We start from the raw sequence: 26,548 nt of genomic DNA, 5'->3' as shown, positions 1-26,548 counted from the left end.
TAAATAAATAAATAAATAAATAAATAAATAAATAAATAAATAAATAAATAAATAAATAAATAAATAAATAAATAAATAAATAAATAAATAAATAAATAAATAAATAAATAAATAAATAAATAAATAAATAAATAAATAAATAAATAAATAAATAAATAAATAAATAAATAAATAAAGCCGTCATTGTTAATCTTTATATCACAAATTTAGAAAGGACAATGGATTTTCCAACCTCGTTCTCAGGGATTGTTTAGTATTTTGTATTTGGATGGACACTTGCAAAAAGACAATTACAATATCAAGGCTGCTTTTTTGAACAGTTTGTGGTCGTCCGGGAGTTTTAATGTTTTTCCGTATACCTGTTTGCTTTTGCTTCGCAGAATTAATCTGATCCCACGACAATAGCTATGGAAAATTTCGAATGATAGATTAAAAGACGGAACATGTCGGTTTCGGCTCCGGTTCTGTTGGAGAAGTTCATCCAGTGAGAACAAAATGCATTTTTGACATGCTATATTCAGAAGTAAAATCTCTTTCCTCTAAAGAGATAAAAATGTAATATACAACTTAAAATGTATAAAGCTATAAATACGCTTAAAAGATATTCATGCAATAGACAAAGAATTTCAATTCACAAAATACATTATTTATGCTGAACTAATCAAATGAGATTATTTTTTTAATCTCTAACTAATTACTTAACTACATCTCATTTACATACTGTGATGTTCGCAGCATTTATAAAAGACGAGGTTAACAGAAGCAGACGCAGGAAATACATAATAAGAAAAGAAAGGTTGTTTTATTTGTTTATAATTTTTTAGGTCTATTTTAGTTTTTATTATTTGTATTTTGGTTATAAAGTTAAAGTAAAAAGGGACAATTTATTTGTGAGAAAAAAGACTATACAGCTATGCGTACAGTTTTACGTGTGGTGTTATGTTGTCGAATGCATTAACTTTTAAGACTCTTTACGTGATCTCTATGTGCAACTTCATTAATCAGCGTCCTCTAGGACTTTTGAGTTTTATCTTCGAAAGGCACCTTGAGGTAGCAGCGGTGTTGTTATATAACAGCAACTTGGCAAACTTATAAAGCTAAACTTTTCGTCGAGGTGCATGTGTTTGTAGTTTTTGTTAAAAGGCGTATTGGTTTAGGAGCGGGCATAAAGGCGTATTGGTTGAGGAGCGGGCGGTAAGGATTCGATGTATTTATTGATCTATCTCCTCTAACTTGAAAAGCTAGCTTTATGGAATAGAATGAAGCGTCCTTAGGGCATTCATGACACCTTTTTACATTCAATAAACACAAAGTTAATCGAAAGGATAATAATTTTTTTTACTTTTGTAAATCGAGAGTAATTATGTCGCGTATTATTTATTGACGATTTTCTTTTCAGCGCTGATCTCGCTTTATAAATTTGACACCGACATTATTACCTCGCCTAATGGCTTTAATATAGTTGTTGACACAAAGTTTGCCAATACAAATATAATTAAACACAACTACTCAATAAAAAAAGTGCTTATGCGACATTCTCGATCACAGAGCTCTTTGAAAATAAAACCTCGAAAGTTTATTTCAAAGAGCTCTAGGGTCGAGAATTCTTATGCACAAGGTGGCTACCTTATGTTGGACAAAAGTATAGTCTGAAAGTATAGTCTTGAGTTGGGTTAACCCTAGTTGGGCCAGGAGAGTGTCCTCCTTAAGGAGATTTTTTTAAAGTCTGTCTAGTACATTCTTCAGGTGGTCTACGTGTTCTCTTTGGATAAGTTTTTCTTGGTTGACGTTGTGGTGGTGGTGGTTCGTTTGTTGGGTTTTCATTTTGTGATTGTTCAGCTAAGATTGTGTCGTCGTCGTCGTCATCCTGACCTGATGACAGGTTGCTCAGAAAATTGTGTATCTTTAGTAACTTTTTTGAAGTGAGATTAACTTCGTTTTCCTCCAAAGTTTAACTAATTTATCGTTGTTTGGCGATTTTGCAGTGACTAAAGATCCTTCCTTGTGCATTACTATATACAGTTCTGGTCGATACATTGATTTTGCTTTGTTTCTTTTTGGTTGTTGTACAATGACTAAATCTGATTCGTCAATTTTTTTTCCAAAGCAACAAGAAATTCTTAGACCGTAAGGACCAAATGTTAATATAACTAATCCTACACACTTTTTATCCTCAAACAACCTGAGAATTGTTTGAGAAACATATTATTGTGGATCTCCATCCAAGCTATTCCCACGCTCACTCATATTGTGTGACAGTGAAATCATTTGAAAATGAACAGATCCTACTTGTGCTATCGCAAAAATACTTCTGAAAACAAATTGACCAACGAAACTTCATTAATGCAGAAGCAAGAGCGCGAAAAAAGTTGTTAACAAAAAAGAACACTAGGAATAAAACTTACGTCCTATGTATGTCAATATTCTTTTGGTTTCTAGACAACCAAAATAATTTATTTTCTGTAAATCTTAGTAGAGTTAAAACAGGACGAGTTGCAGGGAAAATAATAGTCATTAGCCGGTGATAAAGTAACGGAAATTCGCCCGGCAGGGTAAGTCGCATATCATCAGATACCCCCGCGAAATAAAGCGTAGGAAATAACCCGATCATTTTAACGGCGTAATCTTGAGAGTAAAAAGAAGCGATAACGCGGAAACACTTTGAATGGAAATCGACCTTAAAATTCAGGAATGTTGAAAAATAAAAGCGCCATATTATGCAAGACTCCGCGTATGCTCAATTTCATCTCTATCCTCTTTGATCTTGATTAAGTCTTTTAGGTTTTTTTATACATGGACCATTACAATATGAAAAAACCTAAGAATTCCTGGACACGAGGTTGAATACCTCGTCCTACCAAACCTTGTATACGTTCTGAAAGTTTAAAGTAGTGTATATCTAAACGGTTGAGCTGTAGAAAAAACAATGAAAACGATAAAAGAGGAATTGGGAAAAATGTTTTAGCACAACCCAGAAACGTACTCACAGCTTCTTTGTTGGAAGGCTGATAATCAACCTCGTTCCTATTTTTTCTTTCTGACATCTTGGATGGCGAGCCCTGGGGACAAAGTTGGAATGATATTGTGAATTTAATTTAGGGATCTTTTTTTAATTTTTGAAATTGCACCAAGTAAGACGAATTTTAGCTAATAAATCGCATACGTAACTTGACTGTTATGTCTCTAAAGTAGACTTTTGTGTTTAATACTTTGGAAGGTGGTACATCCCGTCTAAGCCCCAATTTTACATAGCTAATGTTGAAATTTATTTTTAATTTTCAAGCTTTAGTGGTTCATTCTTACTAATAAGTCATCATGGAGGACGATATCGAAGATGAAGATGAAATGATCGAGTTATTGGTTGCTCCATTTTATTATACAGATAACGGCACGTCAAAATGGCGAAAGAAAGACGTATGTTCTTATTGCATTACGTCAGTAAAAGCTGTTATCTCCTAAACGTAATTTCAATTTCAATTTAGCTCAATCAATTTTCTTTTCTTTGTCTTTAGAGTATCGCTGGTTTGATTGATACCTGCCGCCATCGAATAAAGGTAAAATTCTCACACTGATAGTACTTTAAATAAGAAATGTTTTTGTCAAACCCCAGTGAGAGATTTAAAAAGCATCGATGTATATTTTCTTTACATGCCTGAAGGATCAAATCGCTGTCAAATACCACTTAAAAAATATGGGATCGTTTATAGAGAGTTTGGAGTTTAATCTGGCTATTTTACAGTCAAGTTTTACAATATTCGCCGTTAAACACAACGGCACAGCAGTTTATGTTATACCCCTTAATTTTACCTTCAATGATGTTGTGGGGTTAATATTACTCTACGTCCTTTTTATTGGTTTATAATTGGAAAATAGTAAATCGATAACATTAAATTTAAAGAGACTGAACCTTGCGAGACTTTTAAAGGGATTTGAGTTTCGGTTACTTTAATAATGTGGCGTCATACAAAAGCCAATGTATTAATTGCGTTGAAAATACTTAGAAACCCTTTCTAGATTGCTGCAAGACTTTACTTTTCCACGCACTGTGGCTTTATCTTAAGAAAGGAAAAATGCCTTAGAAACGAGGCACAATAACAGTTGCAGCTCATACAGGAAACTGCAGCCGCGACTGCAATTTTGTCCCCAAAGCTCTTTCTTCACTTTTTAATATTGGGATGTCAAAAAATGAAAAAGAGCCCCGAGGACGAGGTTGATTGAGGGAAACAAAATGGAGACATCAGCTGGCTAATTTTTGCGGTTTTATCAGCCGGCGGTAATAAATACAGGTTTTTTTTATGTATTATGTTCGTCTCCTCCCTCTGGGCCGCTGGAAAGAGTATCCTGAGAGTGATCCTGATATGTTATTAGCGTTAGGAAAACAAACAACATGGTAGCTGCACACGTGTTCGTTCAGAGTCTATTCAATTCTACTTTTTTACACCTTCTTTTTTAATAGAGTGAGACAATAAAGGAACACGACTTTTGTAAAAAGATATGTACAAAATACGTGCCTGATCCAGATAACCATGGAAAGTAAGTTTAACTATCTTTTTAATTTTTAGACTTCTTGTCTGACAGATATAGCTAGCTAGATAGACAATAGATCAATGTGCATAGCTAGATGGATTCCAGTGTTTACATTTTCACCGGTAAGCTCTTTCAGGGGTTCTAGGTGAAGAAAATTAATTATAAGTCAATTTCGTCGCACGAAAGCATTATTTAGACTTCAAAGGAATTCAAATAAATTGGAAGGCATCAATCTATACACTCTACAAGGTTTCTACGAGAAATAATCCACAGGAAAAGACCTCTTTTTACTAAAACCAAGCATCTTTTTCCTGCCATGCAAATGCAAGAGCAAAAGAACCAAAAAGCCAAAAAAGCTTTTGTCATGCATCATAAACATTTTTTAAAGGTAACCCTCCCTCCATCCAAAAGAAAAAAAACTGTTAAGAATTTAAAGAGTTCAGTACAAAATTTTGGAAGAATTCTGTGATGCATTATGAAAGTTATTTGCCACCATGAGAAGTGTGAAGTGCCTCATTAAGCCTTGAACCATAATTTGAATATGCTGGGGCTACATACAAAAATCAGCACAACTACATGTTTACTTGATTTTTTAAGAAGTATAATCACTGATTGTGAAAATTTGGACTATATCTTTAGATGCAAATGTTTACAAAGCTCTATATAATAGTATACTCCATAGTAATCAAATTGACTATTAACTTTTATTAAGGAATAAAAAACTAAAACGGAACAGAATTGCTTTTTCGCTACCATTTTGCATGACAGACAGACAGATGTATACGGGTATTATAATATAGATATTTTTTTAGTGTATATATACACATAAGGGAGAATGTTTATTCATTCTCTTATTTTACAAAAAAAAATTGTAACATGTGACACCACTTTAGTGTTATGTATTACTATATACTTATTAAATTTAATTACATATATAGCCTAAATTCCTTATCATAGTCAATTTAAATTTAAATTAAGTCAATTTAAACTTAAAATTGATTAAAGACTTGGCAAGAGGTAATAAGGACAGACTTGATGCTGAGGAATTTAAGTTTAGATCTAAAACAGTCTAGATTAGGTTTGAAGCAGGTTGTTAATGTAGCAACCGTATATGCACCTGAATAAAACTGTATATACATAAGATAAATTTTGTTTCTTATGTTTCTTTTGTTAAATTTTTACACAAGTCCTTATATATAAGAATATATGTGGCTGTAGCTGTGAGAAAGTTTTAATTATTTCAGCATTACTTCTTTTTAAATTGGCTTCTTTGTGGGTTGTTGTTTATATTTTCTCCATGTGTACGCATGTTTGCTGATAAAGCATTAACAAATTACTGGGGGCTAGTGAAAAAGGAAGGTTTATTTTATACCTATGTGTGTGTCATAAATTGTAGGTGCGAATGTGGAAGAGAAAGACATAAATCCTGTATTGATGGCATATGGAAAGAGCATCTCGGATCAGATTGGGAGCCAAGACATCACTTGATTGAAGAAGTGACAAATGCATATGGATCTCTTACATTTTATGGAGCCGACAGAAATACAAATTCAAGGGTAGGTTCAGTTTTTATGAACAAAAAATGTCATTGAAAAAATTTTTGAATCAATTTAAAGCAAACTGTATATAGTAAATAATTTTTGTTAAGTGCAGTTATCTTGCTTTAAGAAAAAACTCCTAATGGAATTTGCTTTATTGATCACTGAAACTTCTTGACAAATGTATGATATTCTATAATTCATATTCTGCAGATATAAAACATTTATTCCTTACAGTATATTAGGATCTCAGATGATTCAAGCACAGAAAATGTTGTTGATTTTATGATCAATCGTTGGAAATTTGGAGATGCAACTCAACTACTTATCTCAGTTATTGGTTCTGCAAATGGTTATGTTAAAAATGAAGCATTTGAAACTTTATTTAAAAGAGGGTTGCGTAAGGTAGGGAAATTTTATGTCAAAATATATGTCTGACCTAGGGAAAGCATTAGATTATATATTTACAATAATCTTTAATGACTTCTAAAGCTATGTTGTCAAAGCAATGTAGATTGGGATTAGGGTGTTTTATGTATACAAATTTTCTTTCCAATTTTCCCGAAAATATGGAACTTAAGACACAAAAATTATTTTGACTTACTATCTAAATTGCTGAGTAAGCTGAATCTCTTAGTACAAAAAAAAAACATATATAATTAACAAGAGAAAAATCGTTTTTTACGGTTTCTTACTTTTTACTTTTATGTTTTTTTTATCTGCTTTTGTTTTATAACAAACTTTGGTTTAATTGTTGAAAGAGTGTGCAGATGTTTTTTATTCATTCATATTTTGCTAACAATATAGGCCTTTGTTTTTTTAATTGCGTAGCATCCTCTGATGCATCCAATTCTGTAAAAGAAAATAAGAATAACAATGTTTCTGCGCACCTTTTCATAGCTGCATGATTTACTAGACATGCTACGGAAGTTAAAGCTCGTGCAATCCAGTGCAGTACTATGAAGATAGTCCTAAATTTCTATCTTACACCCCATCTTTTTTCGTAATAACGTTATGTATTTTATCTGCATAATTCTTAACCAACAGATTGATGATGTTGATCAAAAAACCTTTAGCTCACATTTTCTCTCAGGTTGCACATTTTAGTTCACTAGTAATGAGTGAAATTAAAGATGACATAAAGCCGATCTTTTAATTGCATACAATAATTTTTTTAGATAGCCGTTAGTACACATGCATGGGTTATTACAGGTGGAACTAATGTTGGGGTGATGAAACTCGTTGGAGAAGCCTTAAGAGATGTGTCACAATTAGACAGTACTTGTACAAAGTACAATCGCGTTTCTAGAGTGATGTGTATCGGTATTGCACCATGGGGTGTTATTCCAAATCGACAACAATTGACATGTAAAAACAAGAGTCCAAGAAAGTTAAAGTTAAATGCAAAATTTCAAAGGACTAACTTTCTCGACCATAACCATACACATTTTCTTTTGGTTGATAATGGATCTATTGGTGATTTCAATGCAGAAGTTGATTTCAGAAACGATCTTGAAAATTTTATTATGGGGAACATCAGAGAAAGAGTGTTGTCAAACCGTGATGTTGTAAGCAATGTTCAAGACCACAGCAAAGCAGGTATGTAGCCTATCCACAATAAAATGTTGTTTATCTTATATTATTTAGGAAGAATTTCTTTATATTATAATATGTTAGAATAACTTCCTATGGCATTACTTTGATGACAACAAAATAGAAGGGGTAAGCGCCAAAACAACAACTGTTAGTAAAGCTATGGCACACCAGCTACAAATCTGAGGGCAAATAATTCAGGAAAGGCTAGAAGTAACTAATTTTCCGGTGTGGGCAACTAGGGTCCACCTAAGATTAGAATTGGTCCAATTTGTTAACTCTAGGCCAACCCCACTATTTCAGAACTGACAGGTTGATCTGTTTGCCAAAGGGTGATGCTCCTATTTCGATCAGCATTCAATACATTTTGTTTAGTCAAGTCTTTGGTTAGGTTACCAAAACATCTAATGCCAAGTCATGTTTGTATTTTTGCACTGGACATATAGATAGTAAGTAAATGTTTCAACTATGATTTGTTAGCAAATTCAGGATGTCATTGGATGTTGTTATTCAGACCAATTTTGCAAGATTAAATACCCCAAAAGAAATCAAGTATATAATGAATTTTGATTTCTATACGGTTTTTTAGTTTTCGCCATTTTATTTCATATACAATTAGGCAAAACAATTATACTAAAAAACTTTACAATACAGGTGCAGCAAAAAAGATCGCTGCTGTAAAACTTGTGATTGGTGGTGGACCTAACACAATTGGACATGTTTATCAGACCATTATGAATGAAATACCTGTTATTGTTTTCAAAGAGACCTCTCAAGCAGCTGCTCTATTCGCGTATGCATTTGAGTTGCCACCTCTCGAAGTTTGTAACCTTGCTGAAATAGAAGAGCATCAAAAACTCATTGATATGATTGGGCTGGAATATCCTGACTTGACCAGAAGGCAGAAAGCCAAGTATTACAATAAGATAATGAAATGCATGAAACAAAAGAAATATGTATAATAATATTTACTGTTATTAATTATTTTACATTTTTTTAAATTCGTTTATATTAAAAAATCTGAAAAGTCTACATTAACTCTTACAAATGTTACTAAGTTTGATCATTTCTTTAGATATCTGTTTTTAGTCTTAATAATGAATCTGGAGAGACTATGGACAGTGCTATATTAAATGCTTTTTTAAAAACTTGTGAAGGTATGTTATTTTTACCATTTTTGCATCCTCTTAAATAAGCACACTTTGTAGCAATTGAATTGGCACCAGCATATGAGACATCTTTACTATTTCATTCTGCAATAGATGAGTATAAAGAAATGAGACAGAAGTTCAAACATCTCCAATTAACTCCTTATTGACGAAAATCGAAATAAAAATACTGACGATTTTTTTTAACTTGGACGAAGTGACTGACAATAAGGTTTATTAACGGAATAAAAAATACTCTAAATTCATTGTGAGACACTAGAATTATAGGCTCAAATTAACCATTAGCTCTGTGTTTATAAAATTTTTTTAGTCTCTTTGTTTCTTCTTTGTCTTTGTTCTAGTCTTAATTTTTAGAATATCATTAGTTAGTTTGCAATTGATAACCATTAGCTCATACTTGATGATTTTATTTCAGCATTTTTTGTATACCTTTTTAGGAAACTGTTTAAAAACATGTTTCTATTAATTAAAGTTATCATTAATTAGGTGACAAAAAATCAACATTTTTATGTCACCATTATATTCAACCTTGATATTATTCGGTTACTATGACAAATTTTGTTAAAGTGAAAATTTGTGGGCCAAAATTAGCCTAAAAAGCATTTCATAAAGCTAAATTTAAAACAAAAGTCAAGTGCAAATCAGCGTATCGACCTTTTGCATGCTCGGTCTATACTTTTGGCAGGATATCAGAACCCTAAACTTGTAAGATTTCGTGATTGGGATGTGCGAATTAATGTGCACTTGGTTGGTTAAATTTTCTTCTTTATAATGCATGCCTTTTTGCATTTGTTATTCCAGTTGAAAACCAACAATATGTGACTTTCGAACAAATGATGTTTGCAATTAAATGGAACAGAGCTGATTTTGTTGAGATGCGTTTGGAAAAACTTAACCTAAGCGGAGATGATGTATGTTTTTATACATTGTGAAAGTATATCTTGGTGTAGAATGTTTTTCGTGGATTATTTGTTAAACTTTCCAACAATCGACTGAAAATTTCAACAAATCCAATTTGTTAAGTTTCTTTTCTTGATTTATTATATAAAAATGTGTATGAGATATGATGTTGTCTTTTGAAATAAATGTTTATTGACTTAATTTAGAAATTTTTATCAAACAGAATTTAAAATTACATCAAGCCTGTTATTTGTCTTGCTTTTTTTAGGGAAAAGATATGATTCGTGAGTTGTTAATACAAGCTATCATACGAAACAAACCAGCAGTTGTTCAGGTTTTATTGGATGACTTATTAGAGTTGACTGACAGAAGTCAAATCCTTACAGATGATGATTTTGTTCGAATGTACCAAAAGGTTTGTTGATCTTACAGACATCTGTTTTCTTGGTTACTTATAATGCGGTACTAATTATTGAAGGCGTTTGTTTTAAGCAGTTAATTTCCATGAAAAATAAGGAATTGTTGGTTTGAATTCTATTATTAAGAAAATTAAGGTATTCTATTGTTAGATTTCTGCTTTGCATTTTTTTTTTTAAATTTAGGGAAAATCGTAAAAAATAATTCTCAGGAAAATTCTCATGCACCATTTTTTTGCTAATATTTATCTATCTTCATATTACGTCATTTAAATGCAATTTTGTTATTCTTTAATAGAGGTGCAACAAGAAATCTTTAAGCGTTCTGCACTTAGTTATAAAAGACGTGGTAAGACTTGCTTTTCTTATTTGTGGTTTTCTGCTAAAACTGTTTAAATTAATTAATTTTGATTTTTTAATTTTTTGTATATTATTTAATATTTAAAATAGGTGCGTAATGCAATCCTCAAAATAGTGCTCGACTACAATATTAAACCACAGGAACCATATATCAAATGATATCAGTTGATATATATTTTTTTTAAACAGAAAAACAAGGGTAATATTCAAGAAGAGATAATGGATGCTTTGACGAACTTTGGTGATATTTGTGAAAAGGTACAAGCTTTATTGTATGATGTTGTGACTAAGCAAACGCCTTGTGAAACATAGGCCCTCTTATTGAAGCAAGAATTTTAACAAACATTTCTTCTCATCTGGCCGCGGCCATCCCTCTACCCGTTTGTGAAGGGGCTCTTTCTCAAAATCAAGACAGAGGCAATATACTTGAACAAAGGTAAATGAAAACAATTCTAAAGAAAAGAAAAAAGAATAAGGGGAAAGTTATTTTAAGTGTTCGCATTTTTTAAAAGGTGCATATAATTTCAAAAACATAAAATAGTTTTCTTTTTCTTAATAGAACTTTTCAGGCGATCCTATGAAGCATTTGTTTTTGTTTGCTGTTCTGTGTAATATGAAAGAAATGGCGATGCTTTTTCTACATTATGGCGAGCAAATATTAATTGAAGTCCTGCTGGCATGTAAAATGTATCGGAGGATGATAGATTTCTACAAAGATAACACAGAATCTCAAAAGAGGGAATTTTTAGACAGCTTAAACTTAAAACAATCGTAAGTAGTTTTATGTTGAACGAAAGAACTAGTTCTTGTTATTTTTAAATGCTCGTCATTTTTCTTGTCCATCTATCTGTCTCCCTTTAAAATGACATAATTTAATTTTTGGCCATGACAAAAATTTATTTGACAAGAAAGTGAAATCTACAACGAAAAAAACTAATGTTATATGAAAAATGCTTGTTGTAAAGATGTATAATGATCTTTGTTATGTAATGACAGCTATGTATAGCTCATTTTGAATTTAGACAAAATGCTGGTGTGAAGGAGAACGTTAACTTTGCTTCGGTATATTTCTACGTATAGCACTCTTTATTTTAGTCGTTTTAACGAGCTAGCAACGCATTTGGTAACAAGGTGTACACTGAGACAAGAATTACTAACTGGAAGATTGTTAAGACAGTCAGCTCTAGATTATGGTTCAAAAACTTGTTTATGTTTGGCTGCATCTTCAGAACACGTTGAATTTATTGCTCACGAGACTTGCCAATTGATTTTGAATGATGTTATATGGCATGGAAGATTAAAGTTTACTGGAAATACACCCATTCTACATGCCCTTCAGGTTGTTATTTATGTATATATTTATTAATCAGAGGAATTTTCACTATTTCTCTTGTCTTGACTAAAAGAGCACCTTGAATTACATTTTCCCTATAGCTTTTTCCGAGAGATGTGACTACAGTTACGATTACTTTGTAGGTGACGGTATGTTTGTTCCCTCCTCTGTTTCTGATGCTAGATTACAAAACAAGAGACATGGAACAAGCTGAAGGAAAAACCAAGACCGAGCTCTTAACCAATAAGCTTATTACAAAGAACAGGTACGTTGCACAGAGACTCACTAGTTTTGCATTCTATCTCAATCTGTGTCATTCCTACTCCCTTTAAATGATAGTGTTAGTTTCATTTAAGGGGTAGGCCTTAAAAATAACGTCGACGCTTAACGCTGCCCACTAAAAATCGCTAAAAAAGGGACAGTTGCGTTGGTAAAAAATAAACAATTTATGCAAATTCAAGGAGGATTTGAAGAAAAAACTTCCTATGTTTATAACAATCGAAAACTCACAATTTCACAAGCACCGACATCGATAAAAGATGCATTTTTAAGAATGCATTTAAAAAGCACCATAAAAGTCGTAACCTTAAGCTTCCTTCATAAAGAAAGTTTAATGAAGTGGAAGATACGTTAACTATACTTAACTGTATGAATGCTTCTTTATCCATTGTAAACAAGTATACCTGGCAATAAATAGTTTTATGGTATATGTCTTGTATTTTTTCTATGCTTCAGTGTGAGCAAAAGAACTGACGAGGGCAATAAAAGGGTCAGAATAATGCAGTGTTTGAAAGCGTCCTTCTATAAAGCTAAATATTTTTACAATGCTCCTATTGCAAAGTGTGCTTCAAACGTCGTAAGTATGTTTCAGTTAAATGTATTTCTTATAAGAAACCTGTTTATAACAAGAAACTATGAACTTGCACGCAGCACTAGGCTGAAAATTATTTATTGAAAATTTACTGAATCAATTTTTTGAAAAAATCTGCCAGCGTCATTTCTAGTTTCGTTTTCGTGAAGTCACCTTTACAGATATTTAAGAAGAAGATGCGCGAAATTCGCGAAAATAAAGAAGATGCGCGAAATTCGCAAATATAAATAAAGACAAAAAAAATTATTCTCTAAAAATTCGGCGAATCATCTTCTTTTGCAAGTCTAATCATGTTTTGTCGTTTTAGGTCTCTTACTGTGTATTTCTGGCTATCTTTGCATACTACATCACTCACACAATTACTAAAACTATCAAACTTGCAGAAATTTTGTTACTGGTGTATTGGTGTGCCTTGCTATTAGAGGAAATTCGACAGGTGACTTTTTTAATCCTGTTAAGTTCTGACCACATTGTTTAAAAAAAGAAAAACCATTGGAAATACACCTATTCTTTGATAACGGTGCTAGTGTAAACATCTTCATCCACCACTGTATTATTTTGTTGTAACCTGAATCCCTTATCCTTCCCCCCTGGGGAAGAAATTAGTCGGGGAAAATTTTTATCACTTTCCCCCAATAATGTAACAGGAGAATAAATCATATAAATAGTTCTGCATCCAATGGTTTTATACTGCGCCAACAACAGTAGTAGAAGATGGGGAAAGCCTGTTTCTAAATAATGTTTTCTATATTTAAGGTAATTCAAGCTCCCATTGGCAGGAAAATGTCTCAAAAAATACATCAATACAGAACCTCCAAGTGGAATATCTTAGATGCAACTGCACTCCTCCTGTTTCTAATTGCTTTTTCATTCCGACTTCATGATGACACGTTGATAGAGGCACGAGTATTGTTTGCTATCGACATCTTTTTATGGATTATAAGATTATTACATGTATTTTCCATCAGTAAACAGCTTGGACCATATCTTGTGATGATCAACAGAATGGTAAGTGTAATCTGAGTCTGCCGTGCACGTTAGGGTCAGATTGCGTTGTCAAAGAACACATTAAGCCTTGGACTTCTTCTTCTTAAGTCCTGAAGATTTCTTGACACGTTCTTAGAATGGCATAAAACGGATCCCGATGTACTTTAATTTCATTTATATTTGTGACTGGAAATTTCGCAAATTTGCATATATTTTAGCAAAATTAAATTCTAGCAATTTTCAGCTGTAAATCATCTTTCTTAAAATAGTATGGTTTCTGAAATTTTAATTTGTCTTTAGTTACGAAAAAGGCCCAGGGACATCCAATGATCATGTCTGCTCAACGATATTTTATTTTTTAGACTGTCGATCTTGTTTACTTCGTTTTTGTGCTGGCCATCTTTCTTTTCGCGTATGGCATATCAAGATTTGCTATTATATCGCCATACAACGATTCAACCATGGAGGCAATTAAAACAGTTTTGGCTGTACCCTACAAACAAATGTATGCTGATTCTCTTGATGATGCTACAATACAAGGTAAAAATCAAATATAATTGATGACATATGCTAGTTATCTAGATATCGTGCGTGACATTTAATTTTACATAATCTATATTTTCCAAATAATAAATCATACCAGTTTTAATGAAATTTATTTTACACAGGAAGCAATTCATTATTTCATTTCAGCTCCAGAAAATTTAACTGTATTTTCATTTAACTACACTGGCACTGTTCAACCAGCTTTGAAAGTTTCAATGGCAGGATATACACTGCTTGCTGCAGTTCTGTTGATCAATCTACTTATTGCTCGTTTTAGGTAGGTAATTATAGAAAACAATTGCGTCGTTTGTCGCCCAAGTTTTATTTTCTTCTGGAAGAAATAGATAAAACCTGGTTTTCATCTGGCCTATGCAAATTATTTTTTTAGTGCGATTTATGAGAGAGTGCAGTTTAAAGCTGAGAAGATATGGAAATATAATCTTTACTATTTGATTGAAGAATATCAGAACAAATCACCAATTCCCATGCCTTTTTCTATCATCCCAAATATTTACGTCATATGTAGAAGATTGTTTGGATGTTGCAGAGTTCCTGAAGACCAATACAGTACGTAGAATATTTGCCACATAAAATGAAAAAGAATTTGCGTTTAGGAGAGTTTTTAGTCATAGTCTTTGGTTTTAAAAAGATGTTTAAATGCAGCGCAACGCAGGCTTGAAATACCCGCGCGTCCAACTTGCGCTTAGACGCGTTTAAGTGTTTGACGCGAATCATTTAAGAGTCGCGACAGCGCTCGACGATAGAGATAAAACATTTTTGCTGGATGTAAATGAAGTTTTATTAAGTTTTTTTCTTTTTGTTTCTTCTTTTTAAATTCTGAAGATTACCTGTTGTAATCAGTAACAGTACAAAAAGGCATAGGAGAATCTTTATCATGGCGCATCCGTATTTTTTATTTTCAACAGGAAATGTTTCACCTCGATCGTGAATTTGGGGTGAAACATTTAATCGATCATGAAGGGCGAGTATAATCCGTGTAAGACATATTGAAAAAGAACTACTTTTGTTCATCACTAACATATTCAAAAAGGCTCGCGGGATTTAAGTTTGGTTTTGCCCTGTAATGATGTCCATTTAAGAGAGACATCACTGTGAACATCACTTGTTTCAAGTAGCTCTTAGTTTTCGTCAAGTTTTCTACCTTAACAAGTTTTTGCAAGTGCCCTTTTAAATACGTCACACTTCTTCGTTTGACGAGAGGAGTAAATAATTTTCAAGAATGTATTATAAAAAGTATTTTCTTTTTCTTTTTTTTTTTGTATCGGCAAAAAATCATAACAATCTTTCTTGTTTTTAGTTCTTTCAGTTGACGATAAAAACGAATTAGAAGGTTTTGAAAGAGAGAGTCTTATCCATTGTCTCGCTAACACCAGTCCAGATCATATCTGTCGCAAAGAAGATCAAGCAATAAGGTATTTTTCGTACTTAAATATGCTTTTTTTTTATTTCTGTAAAAAATACTGGACAAACTGAATTTGTCCGCGTCAATTGCTTTCGGGTTTTTATTTGTTAGTGATCCCCTCTGAAGGTTTCTATATGATTTTCTGCTATAAGAGAGACGATCTCTACAATGGAGGATACCGGTGCCTTATGTACAGTCACGCCTTATAGTTTTCATCGCCTCATATAGACACCAATGTTATCGTCTGTTTTAAAACTGCATTAATCATTGCTATGTTTTTTACATTGTTATTATAGTAAGAAGCATGAATATGCCAATCAGGACGATGATGAAGAAAATGGCAGACCTATAACATTTGCAAATGATAATTCCACCAAGGTACACCATAACACCGTCTTTATAATTTAGTTTTTGACACCTCGGCAACTAAATGCTGACGAAAACCTCTATAAGCCTATGTCGAGGCTTTTTAACATTGGAATTTGCGTCTTACCGACTTCACAAATGTAGAAACTGAGAAGAATGCTTTGATGAGATAGAAAAATTAATATAATCTCTCTGATATATTGGTCGAAAAATCAACATTCAAAAATTATACTTTTTTAACTTTTTTAAAAAGTTTTATTTATTAAATCTTTGAAGTAAATGATTTTTTGTTTATTAGAATGATCGAATTGGATCAACGTGTTATAAACCTCCAAGTTTATCATCTGTCAAAACCATATTATATTATCCTTTAACAGCCAAGAAAAGATTTGTTGTCCCTAAAGAGTACCTGTCATGGGAGGTGAGCATAACTCTAGTTTATAATTATTTTAGACCCAGCTAAAAACAAATCATGATTCTTTAGGCGACAACGAAAGACATACCGTAATTCTTTTTGAACAAGCAAAAGACAAATCATAATTCTTTTGGAGACAGCTAAGAATTAACTTATAATTCTTTGGAGCTATTTTGAAGTATTTGGCAAAAAATGGATAAATTATTTATAACCCTCATTAAAAATTTGATGAGGTGTGAGTTTTTCATAATCATGCTATACAAATAAATTTCCTGCTACGACAATTTATTCATGTTTTTAAATGTTTGATTCAATGTTATTTGTTAGACAGAATATCCAGAGTACGAACCAAAACAAGTTCCATCGTTTTTTGATGCACCGGATGCGGATCAGACTGCATACAGGTAAAAAAATTATTTTCATTTTATTTTCGCTCTGTTTCCTTTTTCTTTTTGCGAAATCATTGATAAATAAAACCATCCAATAGCATTTGAGTTTGCGAACGTTTTACTTCGTGGTAGGAAAATGCTCTATTTTTAATTACTTCTTGTAGTGTATAATTATTTCCTGATTTCTTCAAAACTTTCAGAAATCCGAACGGTAGAACGGGATTCGTCGGCAATGGTTTATTACCGACCTACGGTGAGAATACAGTGGTTGAAGCTATCATTACAAGGTAAAATCTTTTTTTATTGTCATTGCTTTGTTCAATCTGTCCAAAATAACCGTATGGACTACCAGGGTATTGTTTTATAAAATACATTTGTGCCGTATGAAATGTCAGTTTAATACTTTAGAATATCTTTGGTCTATTTTGTTATGCATTGCCTTTTTTTCTATTAGATGGAAACATGGTTTGATGGGAATTGAAGAAGGTGAAAGTGGTTCAAACATGCTTCAAGTCCTTGTTGTTTGTAATAATAAGCTCTCTAAGATAACTATCCCTTCGGTAAGTTATATTACAGTTTGCAAAAGATTCTATATATATATATTAGCTCCTAATTAAAGCTACAATTATAGATAAGTAATCATACATTGGTGTGCCGTCAGTGCTGTCAGGGCCACTTCTATTAAATACATTGTGTATTGAGTTAAAATTTGTGATTTAACGTTTTGACATGCAGGAACTTTTACAACTGCTATTTAGATAGGATTCAGTATACTTTCGTCTAAATTTTTTTATGGTATTTTTGTTTATAATCTCATTCCATGCGTAAAATAGCCTATCTAGCAGTGTTTCGATTTTCTTTGTGTAATAAAGAACATTCATATTAATCGTATTTTGTATTCCCAATATTTAAACCTTTTAGGGTCCTCAGGCGACGTGGATTAGCTCCTCTGGAATTCCCAGTTGTATTCCACTGGTGTTGTATAAACTGTTCCAAAGTACAAGTTTAAATGATCCGGGTCTGTGGTTGAGTAAAAAACGAAAAGCTGCATATACAAATAACATTGACGACATGATCGATGCTGGAAAAGAGGTTGGAGAAAATCTTCATGATCAACCTTACCTAGTTTCTTTTAAATTAATCTATGTGCTTTTTTGTTTTTACATTTGTTACGCAACCATATTGGAAAACCTTAGATTTAGATACATGTCAAAACTAAAACAAATCTTAAAACAATTTGCCAGGTTAAATTTGAAAAGTTAAGCCATGGAGGGGTAAACCTTGATAATCTAACATACAACCTGCAGACATTTTTTGTACTTATTCGTAATAAAGTGCAAAAATATATTTTTAAACCCACAAGCCGTTTATTGTACTTTATGATCTATTTAATGGCCACTTAACTGTGAGAGTTATAGAATCCTTATCACGTACATAGATCTTCTCTGGTTACGTGGACGATCCACGTAATACGGACAACGCATGGATTGGTAGTTACGTAGCAACGTATCATGATGACATTGGTGAAAACGTCTCTAAGTACCTACAAAGCGTAAGTGGCGATTTACATGTTCTTTTCTAATAAGCTTACATGTTTTTTTAAAAGCAATTGAAATTCCAAAATAAGGCTTAATTGTGCTTTATCAGACTCAAATGATAGGTTATGCATAATGGCAAATAGATTTATTGTAATATGCTTATGAAAAACACATGATCAGCCTTTAAATATGCTTATTTGAAAAAGAAATATTGCATTTAAATTTTGAATATCAGTAATTACAACTTAAATCTCACTACATACTGGTTAAATTAGACAAAAAGAATAAAAAGAAAAACTGCCCACGAAACAAAACTTTTGCAACATTTTCTTAGGCTTCACGTAATGCTTAGCATATGTTAAAAAATGTCCAAATTTAGAATGCTTATAAATGTCATGCTTATGAAAAAATTATTTAGACTCAGACAGAGAAGTGAATCCTTCTAATGTGTTTTTTTAGTATATTAGATATTGTATTTAGACATTTTTTCCTTTTTCACAATAAGACTTAACACTACTATACTGTCTGAATTTGGCGTTGTGTAATTATACCTCTTGTCCTGTTAACGTATATTAAAGCGAAAAAGAGGACAATTAAGTTTTTCAGTAATCTAAACATTCTTTCAGCCTGATAGTGTTTATCGCATAGGTATATTACAGCTAAACTCCGAATATTTAGTTGCATGTATATATAAAAACGTAATGAATTTCCTTTATCACAAAGAATCAGCGGTTTGCTATGTTAAGAAAATCTTGTGCGGACACAACAGAGGGGAGTTTTAACCTTTGCGGTGGACACATAAAATTTAAATTGTATACGGCCTTTTACATCTATGTAAAAGGCCGTATACAAGTTTAGATTTTATCTATATAATCTATATAACTCCAAATATTTTGTCTGATTTTTTCCTACCTAAAGAAATCCAAAGGATTTGGTTCTACCCGTACTTACCTTAAAGTTATGACTTCACAGCAAATAAACAATTGAAATGCTTTGAAAGTTACGGGAAGGTTGCAGGAAAGAGGGCCAAATGCCAACGATAGTAACCACAAGTAATTGGGAACGCTGTCACACACACTCTGAACTTATTCGCTTTTCAATGTTACCAGTGGATTTAGGAGTGAGTTTGGATTCGAAATTTTAAACGGTACTGATTTTAAGTGATCCATGCGGGAAGGGTGAAAAGTGCAGTTAACGCATAACGCAAGTTGTTTACTTGGCCTACATATCTAAAGTAAAACTTTTGCAGCTTACAGGTTGAAGAATACTGACCAAATGATGATCTTTGATCATTTCTAGAAGAAACCAAAAGTAGTCATTTCCACAAATATTTTGTCAAGAGTTAACGGTGCGCCACAAAGTTTCGGGGAAGATAATTAAGAAAAATTACTTTTCCTGCTTAATTTTAAGTAATTTCTTTTTTCAAATTTCTCTGAAAAAGAAACTAATGCACTCTTACTTTTTTATTGTTACATAAGTATTATAGGCTGAAATCTGTATAAAAAGTAGATAGTACAATAGTAGGTTCGAGTACCCACACCGGCGCTCTTTAAATGTAATGGTTTTAAACTGTTTGGGGTCATTTACGGAGACGAGCTGTCCTGTGTGGCAGACAAGCAAGTTTTGAGTAATGTTATACGGATCTTTAGTGGTAATGTAGCAGTCGGAGGGGTTACAGTCAAAGGGATATGGGAAGAGTATGGGAAGCCCCAACGATCTTTCTTTACTTACTACTCACTAAATTTGAGGAAAATTACAATTCATGTGCATGCGTTTGTGATTTCCGATGTTTTCTTCTGTGTATCAAAAAATATTGACCCAAGTTCTGTTTTTATCTCTAGGAAAATGCCAAAGAGTTGAATCTTGTTTGGTTTGATGTGTCGAAAAACATGATGTTGCCAAAGAGACAGTTGGGTTACTTGAGAGACATAGCTGCAAAATATGACGCACATTTTTAAAGGAATTCGATGTTTCAGTATTTGCAAAATTATATGTGTTACGGTAACTGAACAGTTTTGTGCCTTGTCAAATCTTAGCAAACTGAGGAGTTTATAAAATCAGAATGATTTTGACCTGGGTTTGTCTATTTTTTGTCAAAGCTGTTTGATAGAATTAAAGTGAGCAAGTGTTGTTTTTTATACTGCAAAGTTTGTGTCTGTCATAATTTATAATTTTTTAAAATCTTTTATTTTAAAATTGATAAAAAGCTAAAAATTTATTTTTTAACACCAATAACTACTTTTTATGACAGTAGTCGCAAGTCGAAACATTTAATTCACCGTTCCCATGAATAGTGAGATGCGCAATGCATTGTGATACTTGAAGTCAAGAAAAAAAGCCGAAATTAAAAAAAATTGCTTGCGTATAACAATTAAATAACCGTAGCAATATATTGTGGAGAATAATCATGTTTTGTTATAAAATAATTATCTCCATGATCATAGCTCTTTGTAAACACTTTATCTCTGTAATAGATTAATCAAGTGTTTTACAAAACAAAGTAGAAAAAGGCTTATTTGAGGGAAGGATAGTGAAACGCCAACTTATAATGGATATTAATGGATATTTTTAACCGGTGTAGGTGCTATAGCTTTTGGTACAATCGTTGGAATATTGTTCATGTACGTTTTTTTACCACCTTCAAAATGAGCAGAGCATACTCTATGGCCTGATGTTGGTTTAAAGTTTTTCCTACTTATTTTTGAAAGCCAAGTCTTTCTTAAACCTTCATCTTTTGGAATGACGTAAAACGACAATTCTCTGTTTCTTTTTGAGTTGTTGTAACATAAAGGTACACAACATGTAAATCCTCCCCCAGCTGCAGCGTTTGTTGTTGAAGTTCCTGGCAAATTCCCAATGTTTGTAGCATTCTCTACGGTGAAATCTGTAGATAAATTGTCTAAGGAAACTTCGATGTTGTTTGGTGAAGTAAAGCTTTGAAAAAAGCTGTTTTTAGGTGTTGAACAAGCTGATAAAATATCTGTATTAAGTGTTTTTTCTCCTGACGCCTCCATGATTGTTTATGTTTTTGACTACATTTACCACAATGCATTGCAAAAACTCTCTTTTACGGGAACGGTGAATTGCAAATCTGGATAAATTTATAGATTGTCTACACAAAAAAATTATGAACAACATTTCGATATATTAAGACTTGTGCACTTTTAACATTCTTATTTGGTTTATTTGGTTCATTTTAAAATCCCCTTTTCTTAATTTCTTGTAATTCCAGGTCTACACTAGGTATTGTTATTAACCAACGCTGCTTATGTGACCTACATTGCGTACAGGCCATTAAGTATGTTACCATAGTTTATGTTAGGAAATCGAAACTATCCTGTTAGTTAGTTTTAGTTTTGATATTTGTTTCTCTTTGCAAAAAGATGTCTTTATAAAGAAACTGGAAAATCTGAAACGACCAAATTTGCGACAGTAGCGGATTCCTTAAAAAATAAGCACATTTTTAATAAATAAAACAGTCAAAATATATTTGTTTCTTAAACATAGTGGTACCACAGTGGTGTGTTTTTTGTTTTACTTTATCTTGAGACAATATACTACTGTTGCTTATGGTACCGTAAAATCTTGTACGCACAAAAAACTTGTGTATATTAGCAGATTTTGTAGCTATATCTTTAATATTATTAAGTGTTTTCATTTTTCATTTTTTCATCGAATGAAAAGGTTTTTATTCAAATCCAACCCCAACCAATTTCTATGATTGAAGTTCAAAAATGGGATCAACCTGTCTACGCTTATTGGTCCTAAATCGTTTCGAAACTTCCTAAGAAAAGTATTTTCTATTTTTTTTTATTTCTTAATGTTTTTTTAGTAAATTTGTAAATTTTCTTTTTTAAAAAAAAAAAAAAATTCAATATTTGTATTTTTGTACCGCCACCATACTACTAACTAAAATCAAGGTGAAGAACACTGCTCAGCAAGTGGAAAAAGCTGATTTAGAAAATTATCCATTTAAGAAATAGTACTAGAAAAGAGACCTTGTTAATAATCTTAGAAAAAAAAAACTTCGAAAACTCTCTATCCATACTTTCTTTCTTCCTCATGTTGAAAGCTGCCTCTAATGATCAAGTGGAATTTCCCGAGTACTGGATTATAATCGATTAGATTTATCTTTTATTTTTAATTCATTATACATGTTGTTACAATCCTTAAAAATTGCAAATCTTAGATAATTTGTCTGAGAAAGTCCTGGAATTTTGTTTTCGAAATATGCTGGCCATCCTGTCTCATTGCACTTAAACTTAACCATTTAGTTAAGTAGAACAAATGATTTTTTCTTTATAATTGGAGAAATGCTGGACGAAAAGAATTACAACTTAAACACGCGACGTAAATCTAATACGCTTCTTGCTATTTTAATAATTCCCCGTTCCCTCTATACGGCTAATTCGCAATGCATTATGGTAGTTGTATTCTACAGTTTTCCCTCCCAGAAGCGAGAGTTTGTAAATAAATAACAGCATTCTTTTTATTGTGGCGATAATAACAAAAAGCCGTTATTGTTTGTGATAATTTTCAAATCTCCTCAAGAAAATCATTATCTCCCTTATCCAAAACCCGTGTTATTGATGTAAACATTTAAATATTGTTAGTTAGTGAGGTTTTAGGAGTGAAAGAAGTCGAAATGGAAGTAATAAATAAGGATACAGATTTAGATATAATTTTAAGCTCTACAGATCTTGGGCCTAGCTTTTCTCAAAGCTCTTGTGTGGTACCAAGACCTGTTTTTAAAGAATTAACAAATGCCGAGAGGGACGAAGAAGTGGAGGAAAGAACACACGAAGATATAAGTCAATGGTCAACTGATCTTGCAGCTATGCCTTCGATCACCCAGGAGAAAATTCACCAATATTTAGTTCTTGGAAATAGCTGTGATAGCAAGCCGAAGGGTGCTACAAAGCATAAAATTCTTGGATACCAACTATTCAAGGAGAGCTACGTGAAGAAAGTGAGAGTTAAAAGTAATGTTATGGCTGAAAAATTAACTTTTCTTGTGAAATGTTTTGTAGCTGCTTCCATGAAAAGAGAAAAATATTCTGTTTATGTCCACCTGTGTCAAAGAAGTGGTGATATTTTGTATGCGAAATGTTTATGTAAAGCTGGAGCAGGAGGATGCTGTAAGCATGTCGCAGCAGTTCTATTTCAATTGGTTGAATACAAACAGTTGGACTTAAAAATTGTCGTATATACCACTATCTTTTGTTATTCGTTTATCCGAAAAGCGTCCACCATACAAATCAGAGACAAATGTCACTGATCCATCAGGAGCTATTCCGACTAATCCTTTTGCTGTATTATGGTGTTTGTAATTTGAAAAGGTACTGGACTGTGTGCGATATGACGTAGGCATTTCCACAAATACTTCTGTACAATCTAATATGACACGGGTATTTGGGTAACTTTTTTGAAAACATTTCGGCATTCTATTTTGTACTGTTTCTTTTGAAGCCCATATTGGAAGCATACGGAATTGTGAATGTAAAAAATCTGTCCATGTAATCAATATTCTGCTTATGTGACTTGTCGACATATTAAATCGAACAGCCATATCTTCTAACAAAAGTCCACATCGAATTCGAACCAGTATCATAAAGAATTCTTCTTCTGCGCTCAATGATCGTGATCGGCCTCGTTTTGTAGAGTTTATATTTTTTGTATTTTCAGTGTTAGTATTTGAACCCCAATATATTAGTTTATTTGCAGCTGGTTGTAAATATTCTAAAACTGCTTTGAATAATTTATAAGATTCGAATCCGGTATAAAACTTAAAGTGTGCTTCATTGTGTTTAAACCGGTCAATTGAAAATGCTATGTCACTTATAGTGGCTTGTTGTTTTTCAATAGTTTGATCAAGTTCCTTTTCATGAATTCTCATACAACTAATTTCGGCTCTCAATTTTTCCAACTCTTGTTTTAACTCTTCCTCCACAGATAATTCTGCAGCAATGTCATTTGTCGTAGCCCTCACAGGAGAAAATAGTTGCAATTTACAGTTTGTACTGTTGAGAGTTTTTCTTGGTTTGCTAGCTGTTGGTTTGATAGTTTTTGGGACTATTGTGGGAACATTGTTCATATATGTCTTCTTTCCACCAGTGAAATGAACAGAGCAAACTCTATGCGATGTAGAAGGTACAAAATCCTTTCTACTGATCATAAAAAGCCATTTCTTTCGAAGCTCTGAGTCTTTAGGAATGACATAAAAAGATAAGTCTGGATTCTTCTTTGAGTTGTTTTGACAGAGAGGTACACAGCAAGTTATCCCTCCTCCTTTACTTTTAGCTTGCAATAAAAAGCTTGAACTTGATGAAAAGTTTGAGCCAATGCTTGCAGGAGAGCCCAAGTTTTGAAAAAAACTGTTGTCTTGATTAGAATTTTGTATATCGCTTTGGTTTTGAGTAGAATTAAGGATGAAGTGTACTTGTTCGGCCATTTTTGTTACTACGAATGGTTTGTTTACGTTTTCGCGGAATACAACTACCATAATGCATTGCGAATTAGCCGTATAGAGGGAACGGGGAATTGTAAGCAGTTTTATTGTTGTAAAATGGAGGAGGACAATGCGAGGAAAATTAAAAGTCGTGCTTTTTCAAAATTTACTTTGTTTTTATTTTTACCGTATGTAAATTCATCCACCTCTCTGAAGTTTCGATGGCAACCAGCATTACTATCAAAAACACGGTTCAAATGAAAGCACTCGTATGTATTGTTGCGTCCGACACATCGCGTTTTGCAGTTCACATAAATTATTGTATGTTCTATAATCGTCGGCACAGATGGGGATATATGATGGCGGACAATTTAAAATCTTGCAGTCTGATAAGATTACATTTCCTGAAAAAAAAGTAGAAAATTAAATTTAAAAATGACGGTGTGTAAGGAGCAACATCATCCCCAGGGGTTCTTGCCTTTTGGAATCGAGGCCGTCAAGTAAGCGCTAGCGACTTTGATATCAGGCAACAAAACCCTGGGAACAAGGATGTCTACGGAGGTTTAAAATCATATGTACTATACCTCTTTACGTTTGGACCAAAAAATATCGTTACCTCTGGCCTCTTGGTTTTTTTAGGTCGGAAAAGGGAGCCCGAAAACTCACTTAAAGCGCACTATTTTTCTATTAAAATCGAAACATTCTCACAATGTCGGGTGAGCGTTTTCTAAATGTATGTTCGATATAAAAATAGGTATATGTATGCTATTTCTTGTTGTTCTTTTTTATTGTGTTTGATTATGCATCATTTATTTATATTCGTGCCTATCAGTGTAATCAGAGCTATAACACACCAAACATTAGTAATTTACCAAACAGGAGATGTTTAATCACAGTCATGGAATGAATTTGGTGGCCACCTTCAACTTCAAAAATCTCGAGAACTAATGTTTAAGTATGTACACAGCTTATATTTACGCTTTAATGAACAATTTAAACCCAATTTTTTTATTAATTGTTAGTTCTTTATAAGTACTAGGTAAATTTAAATCATACAGAAAATATTTTATACTTGTCATTTCTACACCTTACAGGTGCGTATGTTTAAGTACTTGTAAATACGTTCATGTCCCAGGCTTTGAAAAACCATGGTAGTGTCAAAATTTAGGATTGAAAAAAATGATGTGAGTCAATAGGTAGATAGGTAAAACCAAGGATAATCTAAAAGGTTACGAAATCTTTTTTTCTAACAAGATCTCCGACAAAACAAAAAAGAAATACTTACTTCTAGTAATATGTCTTCCTTGCACAAACAGAGATGATAAAACGAGGATCAAAATGAAGCGAAGAAGATTATTCATATCTATAAAATCCACGCCAAACTTTGACAACTATTTTGATGTCTAAACCTTTTCAATTAATATGAAAAACTAAATTGATAAGTCTACCTATATCTTATATAGTCTCCGTTCTCATACGGTCCTCTTTAATGCCGACCCGGTGAGGTGTATGTAAATAATATTTCCCTTTCCGCTTTTGAATAGCAGATGGTGCAAAGTTTAAATACATCATATTGTGGAATCCGGATGTAATTTGTGATAGAATACGTCACTTCTTATGGTTTCCCATGCTTTACTTTGTTTTGTTTTTCCTTTTGATTCACAAATTCACAGCCCATTAAATTGTTTGCCAAGCTTTTTTAGCAAAACGACATGTGTGCATAAAAAGA

The 26,548-nt window shown here is 32.6% G+C and overlaps 2 protein-coding genes across 2 annotated transcripts; one reads left to right on the top strand and one right to left on the bottom strand.

The window, feature by feature from the left end:
* Positions 1–455: 455 nt before the first annotated feature.
* LOC130644865 (transient receptor potential cation channel subfamily M member 1-like) lies at positions 456–24,156 on the top strand. Its single transcript, XM_057450636.1, has 31 exons — positions 456–796; positions 3,284–3,414; positions 3,513–3,554; positions 4,457–4,533; positions 5,924–6,083; positions 6,303–6,470; positions 7,244–7,664; positions 8,313–8,614; positions 8,734–8,815; positions 9,629–9,738; positions 9,996–10,142; positions 10,442–10,492; positions 10,693–10,761; positions 11,063–11,274; positions 11,599–11,842; positions 11,980–12,101; positions 12,572–12,692; positions 13,015–13,143; positions 13,464–13,715; positions 14,057–14,234; positions 14,388–14,517; positions 14,629–14,807; positions 15,559–15,673; positions 15,960–16,041; positions 16,328–16,450; positions 16,772–16,848; positions 17,034–17,120; positions 17,288–17,393; positions 17,755–17,925; positions 18,272–18,385; positions 20,213–24,156. Exons 2-31 carry the CDS (start codon positions 3,316–3,318, stop codon positions 20,327–20,329), a joined length of 4,287 nt encoding a protein of 1,428 aa, XP_057306619.1. The 5' UTR covers positions 456–796; positions 3,284–3,315; the 3' UTR covers positions 20,330–24,156.
* Positions 24,157–24,974: 818 nt separating this feature from the next.
* On the bottom strand, positions 24,975–26,548 carry LOC130644876 (follistatin-related protein 5-like). The gene is made up of 2 exons (XM_057450651.1): positions 26,105–26,548; positions 24,975–25,223 (listed from the first exon to the last, which is right to left on the bottom strand). The coding sequence occupies exons 1-2, from the start codon at positions 26,178–26,180 to the stop codon at positions 25,060–25,062; spliced, it is 240 nt and encodes a 79-aa protein (XP_057306634.1). The 5' UTR covers positions 26,181–26,548; the 3' UTR covers positions 24,975–25,059.

This window comes from Hydractinia symbiolongicarpus, chromosome 5 (genome assembly GCF_029227915.1).
Source record: "Hydractinia symbiolongicarpus strain clone_291-10 chromosome 5, HSymV2.1, whole genome shotgun sequence".
Taxonomy (NCBI): Eukaryota; Metazoa; Cnidaria; class Hydrozoa; order Anthoathecata; family Hydractiniidae; genus Hydractinia; species Hydractinia symbiolongicarpus.
The sequence above is the reverse complement of the archived record's forward strand: the minus strand, read 5'-3'. Positions and strand labels throughout refer to the sequence as shown.